The sequence below is a fragment of the Benincasa hispida genome, chromosome 1 (genome assembly GCF_009727055.1).
Source record: "Benincasa hispida cultivar B227 chromosome 1, ASM972705v1, whole genome shotgun sequence".
In the NCBI taxonomy this organism is placed as follows: domain Eukaryota; kingdom Viridiplantae; phylum Streptophyta; class Magnoliopsida; order Cucurbitales; family Cucurbitaceae; genus Benincasa; species Benincasa hispida.
The window spans coordinates 26655635-26668830 of NC_052349.1; the positions used below are offsets into that span (position 1 = coordinate 26655635).

The 13196-nt window shown below is 30.9% G+C and overlaps 1 protein-coding gene and 1 pseudogene across 1 annotated transcript; one reads left to right on the plus strand and one right to left on the minus strand.

The window, feature by feature from the left end:
• The first annotated feature begins 6032 nt into the window (after positions 1–6032).
• Positions 6033–7439, plus strand: LOC120076544 (annotated as a pseudogene).
• Positions 7440–7585: 146 nt separating this feature from the next.
• LOC120071686 (transcription factor LAF1-like) lies at positions 7586–8772 on the minus strand. Its single transcript, XM_039024066.1, has 2 exons — positions 8144–8772; positions 7586–8071 (listed from the first exon to the last, which is right to left on the minus strand). Exons 1-2 carry the CDS (start codon positions 8200–8202, stop codon positions 7720–7722), a joined length of 411 nt encoding a protein of 136 aa, XP_038879994.1. The 5' UTR covers positions 8203–8772; the 3' UTR covers positions 7586–7719.
• Between the last annotated feature and the right edge of the window lie 4424 nt (positions 8773–13196).

Here is a 13196-nt window from a genome sequence, read left to right on the forward strand (position 1 = left end):
GAATCACAATTTTTTTTATCACTAACCAATACTATATGTTAGTTAAACTATCTTTGTCTTGGCTTAAATTGAATTTTTTGTTCTCATAATTAAAAAAATAATAATAAAATTGTACCAACAATATGTGGGGTAGGAAATCAAACCTTTGACCTTGGGGTTGATAGTACATACATGATACTAGTTGAGTTATGTTAATTTTGATCGGTTATAAACTAATAAAGACCCTAAATTTCTTATATTTTATTTAATAAATCTATAAATTTAAAAATATGTTAGATTAGACCAATAATTCATTGTATTCCATTTTAAAAGTAGAGGTTTATTATAGACATTTTACCAAGTTCTAAAAAGTTAAAATTTAGGAATTAAAATTAAAGTGTAAACATTTTAGTAAAAAGTATTTTGTGGGTAGAGAGGTAAGTGTGCTCGGTGAATTTGAAAATAAACAGAATTGTATTTCATCATTATTATTTTTTAATTTGTGTTTGATAGAATATTATTTAAAATGGAATGACATTTAGTGGACATATTATTTTAAGTGATGGTTTTAAAAAGATCTATATTTATTTATAAAAAAATATGTAATGACTTTCTTTTTATGAGGTTTTATTTATTCCAAGGGGAGATTTGCCCCTTGGAATGCCCGTGTGCACATGCAAGGTAAGGTATTATATCATAATTAATTATTCTGTAATATCTATTTTTCAATTTTAGTGATACCATCAGTTAAATTAACCTAACAGCCTAAATATTCCTAGTGATTCCTTTATCATTATACCTAAAATTTCATGAATAATAATGGATCTGCAGGATTGGCATGAAGAAGTTAAAGGATTCAAAAACTCCAATCTAGCTGATCAATGTGTTTATAGGTAAATTTTGACCCTTTGTCTTTTCCTTCAATTTTTTATTTTTTATTTTTTTTAATCTACGTCTCAAACTTATTTAACATTTTTTAAAAAAATTTAGAATTCAAATTGAAAATTTAAGAACTTGGCAGGCATAAAATTAAAAATTTAGGACTTTAGCTTATTTAGATTTTTTTTTTAATATTTAAAAACACATAGTACATGGAGTCGATGCTTATTAAAGTTTAAAGAGTTAGTTGATTTAAGTATTTCTTTTGGTTTGTGTTATGTACTTTTATTTTATTTTATCTATGGTGGTGAATAGTGAAGGAATGGAATTCTATAGCGGAAGCGTCTGAATGCACGTGTCAACGTAATTCAATTTGAAAAACTCGAAAAAAATAGAGAAATTATAGAAAACAGGATAAATATTTATAAATTACATCATGCTTCTAGGGAGAAAATGATGAGAAGTACTAACCCTTGAAGACTTTTCTTCTCATAATTATTCTCTCCTCGAAATTGAACAATATGAACGCAAATCTCCTCGAACTGGAAAACGACTCTCATGAACAAATAAGTCGTGAACAAGGGGCACCACCACTTGGTTTTCTCACTATTCTCCGAACAAAAAAATCAAGGATGTGTGAGCTCCTTAATTTGGTAGGAAGAAGTGCTTTTGTGTGAGAGAGGTTTCTTGAGGAAGAAGATGAAGAATGCAGAGAAAACTTTTTTCTCATCTGAGTGATCTATGGGTTGGATTGAAGCTTCTACAAAATGAATTTTCTTCCTCTCGATGTATGCGAGAGTGAGTTGGTTGGAGAGGGAGTTAAAACTCCCCTCCACTAACTCACAATAACTCCTTGGGAGTTATTATTTTGAATTTAAATAAATTATATATTAAAACCACAAGATTTGTACATCGTGTGGTCTTGTAGTTTGTAAATTGTATTTGTACAAACATATTATTTATTTAATAAAATAAGTGTTATTTCATTTGACATTTAATTGCATTAACTCACAACCAATAAATTAAGATCCAAAGTTATTAGATAAAGCTTAAACATATATGTGAAGACATATAGGTGAATCATGTTTAAGTGATAATCTGAACGATTTGTAGTAGATGTATAAGGCTGGGTACCTTATCCTGGTGACGCTACAAATACGACTCTGATCATTCATGTATAGACATTGAAGGGGGTATCCTATACAAAGAGTTTGTATAAGATCGAACACGAAATAAATAGTCTCTATTTATAAAATTGTTGCCAGAAGAGACTTACATTTCACCAGGATGACCATATGTGACTTGACCTTAATCCTGGGTGAGTTATGAACTCTTACTTATGAGGACGGTCCTTTGATTTGCATGGGTGAGAGAGGTCAGTTTTGTCGACTCAATATTCCTACCATTTGAAGATTCGTCTGATTAGGGAGCTGGGAACACAGCTACACAAGAAGGAATTCACTCATTCATGTGTTAGATGATGTGTTTCTATTGATGCGTTAAAAATAATCATGTACTATGCCTTCTTAAACTGATAAACATATTGTTTTATCTAATTAAACCAAGTGCAAGTTTAACTAGAGTCCTAGTGAGTCTAGTAACGAACTTAGAGATTGCCTTCTAACGATGCAATGAAATGTTTGTTTCGATTTTAATGTGATTTATTACCAAATATGTAGTGAATTGATTTATCTACTTTATCGCTAATACTAAAATAAATGAATGAGGATGCGATGATTATCACAACTTAGAATGAAACAACTTGCAGAGAGAAATGTAAGATTCCAATGAATGGAATAGGATTGAGAAAGATATCCGCTAATACTTCCTAAACAATGCATAAGCCATGCGTTCAAGCAATTTACTCATAACCAAGCTACACTTCTCAGTGCATATAGCCACAATATCCTATTTCTAGGATGCATGCAATAAGTTTTTCATGCAAAAGATGTATCTTTATTTCTAAAGGTATTTCTTTTCTTGTTTAATGAGATCTAAAATCCCTTGCTTTTTCAAACAGTGATTAGTTCTATTTAGAGCAATTACATGATTTGATCAAAATAGTTTATGAAGCACACATTAAACAAGTTGAACACAAGTTTATGCTTTACTTAGTACATGTTAGTTTCATTTTCCTCAACCCATTATGAAATTAGTTGCTCATGCTTGATGGTAAAAAGATTGATAGATAAGAAAATATGATGGCATTTATATTGATAATGGAAGTTTTTCAACTTTACACAGTGATACAAATATTAATGAAAGGGTAAAACAAAGAGATAAGGATAGAGAGTCAAGTTGTAGGTTGCAATCTCTTGCGCCCTTGAACTTCTTGGATGACTGTTTCACGGTGGTTGTGAGGGTGGTGATATTGTTCTTCCTCCTCTATGGATAGAAATCTTGAGCTCTCACTTACAATTTCTCAAAGGGAAAGCTTGGAAAAAGTGTTTATGATGATGAATTGAGGTTTTTGTAGAGCTTGGCCAATTTCTCTGTTAAGTCTCTTATATGAGTGTACTCATATAGAAATCTTGTGGGCTATTTATAGGTGTCAATAAGAAGTTTCTTCGTCTCTCACTAATGATTACGCTGACACCATGCATTAAATTACATGCTCTATCACACCACATGCCTTGCGTCAAAAGTTCATTGCCTCTATTGCGAATCTTTCAAGTCAACTACCAACTTGATCTTTTTTATTTGACCTCCATCGACCACGTGTCAGTTGCATTTAATATCATCTGTCATCTTATCGCATCGACTATGCGATTCCAAGTTGGACGTCAGGATTTTTTTTATGCGTTCATGCGGCTGCAGCTTGCTTCGTCGCCTTGTTTTAAGTAGATTTCTACATTCAAAAAGCGCAATTTTATAACTTTCAAAGATTATGAATTTTTCGTGCTTGTGATTGCATAATGCAATAAATTGCATGATTTTCTTATCAAGCTAACACATTTTCTATGATTTTTCCTAATTGTTTTAGATAAAAGAGGTAAAATAACTTGTATTTCTACAAGTTATCATTAGGTAAGTAGATAAATTGCTCCTTTAAAGGCTGATTCTAAATCTTGAACAATGTGATATCACACCCTCTCCTGGTCCGAGAGAGGTTAAGTTATAATTAGACTATGACTAATTGTTCATTTGAGGGATCAATGATACTTAAGGAGTTAGATGTAACTACAAAGAGTAAAACGGTAATTTTGACTGAGTTGTACTTACAATCAATTTGTGAAGGATCTGTTGATTGGTTATATTCAATGAAGACAGAAATATATCTATAGTGTGAAGAGAGCAGCTACCGATCTTTAGTGGAGTGACTGACAGCTAATGAAGGTTTATTAATTTAATTAAAGAATTTAATAATTAATCTTGTATCATTGGATTTTCAATCTATAGGTCCATAAGGTCTCTTGTTAGCTGAATAAGGATTAATGAGAATCAAATTAATTTCATATTAATTGGAATTGTTCAAATTAATTACAAGAAATTAATTCTATATGATACAATTAATATAATGTATGTGATATATTATAATATATAGTTTTAATGAGAGAAATAAATATTTGAATATGATTCAAATATTAATTATATAAATGTGATTCATATAAAAACTATAGATTAAAATTAATTTGAATATGATTCATATTACTACTATAGGTTATATGAGAGAATAATAAATTATAGCTTATATTATATATGATATAATATAAACTATAGGTTATATATTACATGTGATATAATATATGGTTTATTATTGATATATATTAAGGTAGTTAATATATATAACATTCAAATTTTTTAAATTTGAAAAATTAACTCCCAAGGTAGTTAATTCTCAAATAAGGGAGGGAGTTGATACATAGAGAAAGGAAGTAGTACGTGAAACAGTTTCACAAATCTCTCTTCATCTTCATCAGTTTAATCTTCCTCCCTAATCCGTCTATATTTTTCCTCTCTACCAAGAAAAATCCTCTCTTCACTAAAATTAACCCACAAAAGGCCACACGCTCTCTGTTGATTCTCACTTTGAGAATAACTTGGAATTCTTTTGGTAGTGTCCAAAAGGAGGTTGTTCTTTTCATGGTTGATTTGTTTGTGAGGAGAAGATCAAGTTCGTACTGTGAACAGGAGAGGAAGGGAGAAGGCGATTCTTCAAGGGTTAGTATTACATTTCTCTTTTTCATCTTTATTTTCATAGTAGAAAAGCATGGTTAGTTCTCTTAGATTATCTATGTGTTTTGTCACTCTGTATACTCAAGTTCTTTAAAATGAAAATGAGAGACACATGACATTCGATTGCTTCCGTTTCGGGGAATTTTAATCCCTTCAATTAGTATCAAAGCCAAATTGTGTCTTTGGTTTTTGTTTTTTTACTTGACTTTAGAGTTTTGGTGGGATTTAAGTTTTTCATTATGAATGTATGATGGTTTTATACATGGATTAAAAAATTGGCATAGTTCACTACTTTATTTCAATTCAATCTGTAAGGGTTCGGTGTTTTTGGACATTTAATTTCTTGCAATTGAGTCTGTAAGTTTGTGCCACTCGTGGTGAAGAGTTTACCAAGATTCAAGTTTCAATTTTGAGAAATTTAGAGCAAAAAGGGAGCAAAATGGACGAAAGATTGAAGTGGACTCTGTGCATGCAGCAACTTCTTAAATAAATGAGGGACCCCCTACTTCTCATATACGTGAGATACACAAAGAAAAGAAGAAGTATGTGAAAACAATTCCATAGATCTCTCTCCATCTTCATCAGTTTAATCTTTCTTCCCTAATTTCTCTGTGTTTTTCCTCTCAACCAAGAAAACTCCTCACTTCACCAAAATTAACCCACAAAAGTCAACGCACTGTCTTTTGATTCTCACCTTGAGAATAACTTAGAATTCTTGTGGTGGTGTCCAAAAGGAGGCTACTGTATTCGTGGTTGATCTATTCGTGAGGAGAAGATCGAGTTCGCACTGTGAGCGGGAGAGGAAGGGAGAAGACCGTTCTTCAAGGGTTAGTATTATGTTTCTCTTCTTCCTCTCTACTTTCACACTAGAAAAGTGTGATTAGTTCTTTTAGTTTATCCATATTTTTATCATTCTGTATATTTAAGTTTGGTAAAATGAAAATTGGAGATACATGATATTCGATTGCTTCCGCTTCGGGGAATTCCAATCCCTTTAAAAACTCCATTACTATGATTTCTTCACAAGAAGTTTAGTGTCAATGCATCACTATTGTCCAATCAAAGATGATGATGATATGTACAACTCTATCAAACTTCTTGTTGATTGAGGCAATGCCCACAAACAAAAGGTACCGATATATGCTCAAGTTTATTTTCATTTTTATGTGGTAGGATTTTCATTTATGTACATTCCCATGGTTATTTGATTTTTAATAATATCATTGCCCCTTTATAGAAAAATCATTTTGAAGATGTCATAACAATGTGAATGATAATTTATATTTAAAGAAGTTTGACTCAAATACCTCATATTTTCAGTTTGTTTATAACTAACATTTGTAACGGTCAGCTGGTATAACCTGATAAATAACACTGATTTTGAATTCAAAAGAGAGAGTTATCATCATTTCTTAGTTTTCTACAAACAAAAAATCTGTAAGCAATCTTCATTAAGTAAAAAAAGATTTCAGATCTTCCTGTGGACGTAGGCAATCTTCTGTGTCTCTTTTCTTCTTCTCTTATCTTTCTGGTTCAATCGAGTATTTCTTTACTGCAAATCATGCGCCAATCGTTTACATTATAAATCATATCGAGTCAATCGTGCATCGATTCATCGCTATCGAGTAGGTCCGAGTATATCGTTTTCACCTTCCAGTTGTACCGAGTATCATTCAAGAACCGTCAAGTACGATCGAGTATTAACTCTGTTATCATTGAGGAGTTGACAGAGACTAGTCAGACGAAAAGGGAATTCTGATCGAGGATCGAGTAGCAAGCAGTCGAGCGTCGAGTTTCGAGCATCGAGAATTTGGCAGAATTGATTTGAGTCATTTCTTCATCTCTTCAATGGTGATCTTGAGTATTTGGGACTTGTGAGGGGTCATCAGCCCAACAATATTGTTAAAAAGTATAAGAAAAACTATGAAAACATATAGCCAATGAATAAAAAATTGTCTTTTTTTCCCCCCTTAAATGGCTTGTTAGGCACGGGCAATTGGAAAGGCAACAAGCAACTTCAGTGAAGAACAACTAAGCACGGATAAGGTGTATGACTACATGTTCCACGGTCTAAATGAATACTCCAAACTCTTAACTTTCAAACCAACCATCCCACCAAATGCTACTAAAACTCTGCTTTGAGGATTTGGCTTGCCCTACACAAAGCTTAACCACCAAGTTCATGATGGATACCCTCGTAAAACGACCTTCCTTCTCAAGCCCGTGCTCCTTGCTTATGCCTTTTAGCTCAACCGCTCTCGACTACATTCGAACTAGGAAAGAAACTCCAATCAAACAAGTCAAAACGTCGGAGAAAAATATGTCTTTTGGGTGACCTATACAAGACTTGTCATTTGGCTTTTTTTTCCAAGATTGATGCAACTTGTTATGAAATCATAGTTCAACCATTTTGCTTTCACAAATACTACAATCAAAAGATGCATGTTGGTTTATACATTGTTTAGTGTGGTGATCACAAAAATGGTGGAGAAGAGTCAAACCTTCTTTCCTTCTACAATAAAATGATTGAATTACTTATTGACTCAAAAAGTTAAACTGATGAAGATAAATTTAGTATTATACCATCTAATAGTAATGAACATATTTCTAACTGTATTTTACATATTAGGGTGAATGTTTCAAATTGAAGTTTGGAAAAACAGCACATAATTAATCTACCATAATTTAAGTTGCAAAGCCATCAGAAATTTGTCCCTCGAAATCAAGGTCCCAATTGAGCATCTCAAAACCATAGCCTTCTCTGCTTGCCGTTCTTCCCTCATTATCAAAGCTTCCTTCCATGGAGCTCCCACCATTAATATCATAAAGCCATTCTGCAAACAAGGCCTTCGGTTGGCTTCCCCTCTGCTCATTTCCCGATCTTCCCATCTTCTCCAACAGCGGATCTCGATTCGAATGAACTCTACTTTTTGAATCCTGCAATTCCAAGATTGCTTTCTTCTTCAAATGAGAATTCCAATAGTTCTTTATCTCATTGTCTGTTCTTCCTACTAAATGTTGTGCTATTTGAGACCACCTAATTGAATTCATCGTAATCCATCAATGATTCTAATATGGTATCAGAACTTGAAAAAAAATTTAGATTTACCTGTTGCCTAACAAGCGATGAAGGGTCAAGATTTTCTCTTCTTCTTGTTGGCTAAACATTCCTCTTTTCAGCCCTGGCCTTAGGTAATTGATCCATCTCAATCTGCAGCTCTTTGAGTTTCTTAGTAACCCTGCTCTTGAAATTTTTAAAAAGGGTTCAAAATTTTAATGTTATGAAAACAAAGAATGATTGGTTGGGAGTTAAAAGGGAAATGCTTCACTAGCTTTAGTGGGGACAGATGTCCAGCAGCCATGGCCATTTTTGAGAATGAAGCTTCTCAGCTTTTCATCTTCCTCAGGTGACCATAATCCTTTCTTCTTTCTTTTCTCTTTCTCTGTTTCTGTACATCCCATCTCTCTTTCTCTTCTTTGATTTTCCACCATGTTTTTATTGTTTAGGTCTTTTCATTTTGGCTTCCCCTTTTATACTATGTTTTTCCCTACTTTATGTACTTATTATTTACGAGATAATTGTACAATTGGCCTAATCTCAAATTTTAGAATGATTTTTCCTTCACTTTTTTAAACTTAAAAATTTTGTCCTCTTGCTTACAGCATCATTGGCCAAAGTTAAAAAACGACCTTTAATTTTCTTTTTTTTCCTCTTACTCTTTTTCTTCTCAATTTTTCTTCCCCCATTTACGTTGACCATTCTCCATTTTCCCTTCATCCATTCATTACCAATCATTAGAATGTTGCAGAAGTGTCATTGTTGGCCATCAGCCTATTGTTCAGAATGTCAAATGCAGTGGAGCGAGAGAGGAGATTGAAAGTGAGAGAGAGAGGAGACCAAGAAGAGAGAGTGAGAGAGAGACAATGAGAAAGAAGAGAGTGAGACAACAAGATGGTGAGAAAGAGGAGAGTGAGACAACGAGACAACAAGAGAGCAAAGAGTGAGAACAAAAGGCCAATATGCATGTGCAAGGTTCCATTTTGGAAATTTCATGCAAATATGTCGTAAGCAAAAAGTTAAAATCCCTCCATTTTGAAATATAGGCCATATTTCATCCCCTGCCCCACCAATTTTAGGTCATCCACCTCACCCATTATTTCTTCATTTCAACCAAAGTAAAAAGATCAAACCTTCGAAATATGAAAATGGAACCTCAACCAATTTTCTCAATAGTATATTATCTATTGAAAATATTTATGTGTATCCTAAGCTAAACCTATCTTTGTACATCCCACCAAATTGTCCAATTATAATTTTTCATATGACAAATTCTTCTTACATCTTTTTAAAAATATTTTAATTATTTTTTGGTGTATGTGATGAGAATGAGATACATAGAGATAAGTACATCTTGGATACATGTAGATAGAAGTTCTTGTAATTTTGCTTCTAGAACTACTCAAAAGATACTATTAATATAGATTCAATGTGTGTTTGTGTTTAATTTAGTAAATAAATCATTTTTAGAAAAAAAATGTAGCATTTGGCAATCCTTCGAAATAGCTATATTTTAAGCCGTTTGATAAAAAAAAATATTTAAATAAAAATGAATTTGTTTAACAACATTTTTTTCTTAAATGAATCCACCCTTATTCATTCTCTAACTAACTCGCAACTTTATTTCTAACCGGACTTAGTAAAACGTAAAATAAGGAAAAATAAAAAATGAAAAAACTAGCTACATTTAAACTTTCGATGGATGAATTCCCTTCAACCCTAGGAATACTTTTACAACATTAACATAATTCAACAACAACATTACTACTAGTAATTGATATGTACTCATATTTTAAGTCGGATATTCAAATCTCTATACCTCATATTTATTGTATTTGAACAAAAGAAAAACTATGAAGATTATTATTTTAATTATATAGGATTTTTACCATTTAATCCGATTTTTCAAACACTAAAATTTAAAAACTATAATACTAACCAGTAAAAATTTTGTCGTTGTTGAGCTTCTATATTAGTTTAATGATCTTTTTAAAAAATGATGTAAACAATTTGAATTTGATCGTAACAATGTTTATATTTAATTGCTATAATATGAGTATAAATTGACATATATGGAACATGTATCATTTATTAAAAAGTCAAAAGTTTAAATTTTCTAAAAATATAGTTGTAGTGTTGTGAAGATTGTTGATCAAATTAAAATATTGAGTAGCCGACGGTTCTGCTGTGCAAAACAAATAACAACCGAAATATTCTCCAACATCATTCCTTGATTTTTTATTTGTTTTTTTTCCTTAAAGAATCTCAGTGGGACCAGAAGATAATGTGAATAATTAATTAAGCTAAGCTTTGCATTCTGTGGACATGATTTGTTTGGTTAATAACAAGTATAGTTGTTCTCAAAAAAAAAAAATATTATATTTATATATATATAAGATTAGTTCTCCAGGTTTTAGATTTTTCGTCTGCGTCGTTTTCTAAATTTTAAAATGATTTTGTTATTTTTTAACCTTCCTTTTATATAAATGTCAACGACTGCCCGTCTTTAAACATTTTTTCAAAATTTATGATTTTAAATACAAAATTTAACATTTAATGAGATATTACACAATTTTTAGATTAAAGAAATTTTAAAAATCTATTAAACATGTTGTTGTCAAATATAAAGAAGAACGTGAGACTTATAAAAGGGAAAACTTGCACATCAATTGATGTGGTGCTTCTCACACACACTTCAATGATTAAATCAAAGAGTAAAAAAATGTGATAACTAAAGAATTTAAAAGTATGACTAAAATTACTTCGGATAAAGCTATAGAGAAAGTTGATTTAAGTTGTTCCTAAGAGAAAGTAGATTAGATAACATATCAAAACAAAAAATGTCCTAATTCTATGTTTGGTTAGGATTAATCTCGGAATCACCTTGACGTAAGTCGAGCATCTTCTTAGGTCATATTCCTAAATTTAGAAGGTTTTTTTTTTCCTTCATAAGGAATGCTTTGCAATTTAATAAGCTCCACTGTTTTTGGAGTTGTTCGCCTACTAACCAGAAGTTAGCCACCGACAGAATGGAAAAGTCGAAATTGACATAAAAGACAAAATGCTCCCGTCTTCATTTTCCCATTTTAAATTCTAGAGATAATTGAGTTTTTGAGACATCATCTTCTTCATCAATAATTAAAACATGGTCGAAATATTGACATATTCGTAAACGAAAGAGTTCAATATCGAAATTATAGATTTATTGATATCTCTGAAATCTTTTATAAATATTCATAAAATATTTTTAAAAATATGATCTATTTAGTCAAATATGAATATAAATATTAATAACGATATCCCTAACTTAATTTGGAATTTATTTGGGTCGATTATGATTCCTAAGTATTAGTTAAAGGTCATTCCTAACAACTCTATGCAAAATTCTCAAATTGAGATTATTGTGGAAGAGATTAGAGAGTGGATGATTCATATTCACATTTTGGGATTTAATTTCGTTTGCTCATTCTTCTACTGAAGTAGCTCATAGTTTAGCTAGGTGGGTGATTTCAAACGTTTAGGGAGGAATATGGACCGTTAACATGTCTTCATGGTTGACGCTAGTTATTGATTTTGATGCTTAGTTTTGTACTCGTTAGGGGATGGCTCTTTTTATTGAAGTATTGTTTCTTTCAAAATATATATATATATATATATATATATATATATATATATATATATTTGCAACTTAATTATTTATCTAAATACTTTTTATAAATGTTTTGTCTTACAAAAGTATCCTTTAATATCAATTTTCTTGATATCGATATCAACATTGATGTTTTAATTCTTGCTCTTAATATATATGTTAATTTCTAACATACATATACACATATGTGACCTAGCCAACATATATGTTTTAAGAATCAAAATATAAGATTAAGAATATGTTGTCTTAATCATAGTATTAAATTTCCATTGACATGTCGATATTTCTATCGATATTTTCACGTTTTTATAGGTTTGATATCGAAATGAGGGTGGTGAATCGATATCTCCATTATATCGTTGAAAAATCCACGAAACGTAATATTTAAGCAACAAAAATCACTAATATAAATATAATACAAATAATATACATTTTAGCTTGTTTAATAATCTGAAAATGTATATTTATTGATTTTTTAAATTTTTTTTATTTTTTTTCCAAAAATATCATTTCTTTTACAAGCATCTATTTGGTCTTTACTTGTTGTCTCATGAGTTTTAAGATTCATTTCCTCCTTCCAAATGAAAAAGGTTATTTTTTTTGGCATCTTATTTAATGCCCCTTTTCCAAAACCAATAAAAATAAAATAAAATAAATTTTAATTTTAAAAAATTATCACATGATACACTTTTATTGGATGCACCTTAGGTTGTACGTATACCCATTTTTTTTTCTATTTCCTATCGCTCCTATTCAATATTATTATGAAAAAATATTGATGATAAAGAAATTTAATTGTTACCAACTAAAATTTAAAAAATATTACAAATATCATAAAATATGTGTAAATTAGATGCCCATGCTTAATGTTCAAATACCAAACATCACTTCTCCGTTACCCCATGTGTTGACCATGTGTCATACAACAACCCATGTTTAGTGTCCAAGTGTGCCACATCCTATTCCCAAAAGTCCTTTAAATAAGTGGTCATTTGTGGATTTTGTCGACACACACATTGGTGAGAAAATCCACTTCAAATTTCCATTTCCATATTTTTTATTTACATAATGCTTATAATTTGATATTTTATTTTATTTTAATTATTATTATATTATATTTTCTCCATATCAGGATTCTCGTTGTGCTCCTCAATTTTACAACAGTTATCTGTACAAGCTCCTACCATTTCCTCCGCTAAAGGTAGACCTTAAAGGTATGCCGTTTTCCCTTTATTTACTACAATTAATAAATTAAATGTTGTTTTGCATGTTTTAAATTTCTAATATAAATACAATGTTTTGTGATAATGTTAACATGACAAATCTTACAAAACTAGAATCTGCCGCTCTTGACATTAATCCTAATAATTATTTGTCTTGGGTGCTTGCCAAAATACACCTGGATACAATGAAACTTGGGAAACAATTAAAGAAGATAATACGACATCCAATCAG

Excerpts from the sequence above, each read along its gene's own strand:
- LOC120071686 (XM_039024066.1), bottom strand. The coding sequence starts at position 8,202 with ATGTTTAGCCAACAAGAAGAAGAGAAAATCTTGACCCTTCATCGCTTG. Across the intron at positions 8,072-8,143 it reads CATCGCTTGTTAGGCAACAG|GTGGTCTCAAATAGCACAAC; the intron begins GTAAATCTAAAT and ends GAATTCAATTAG.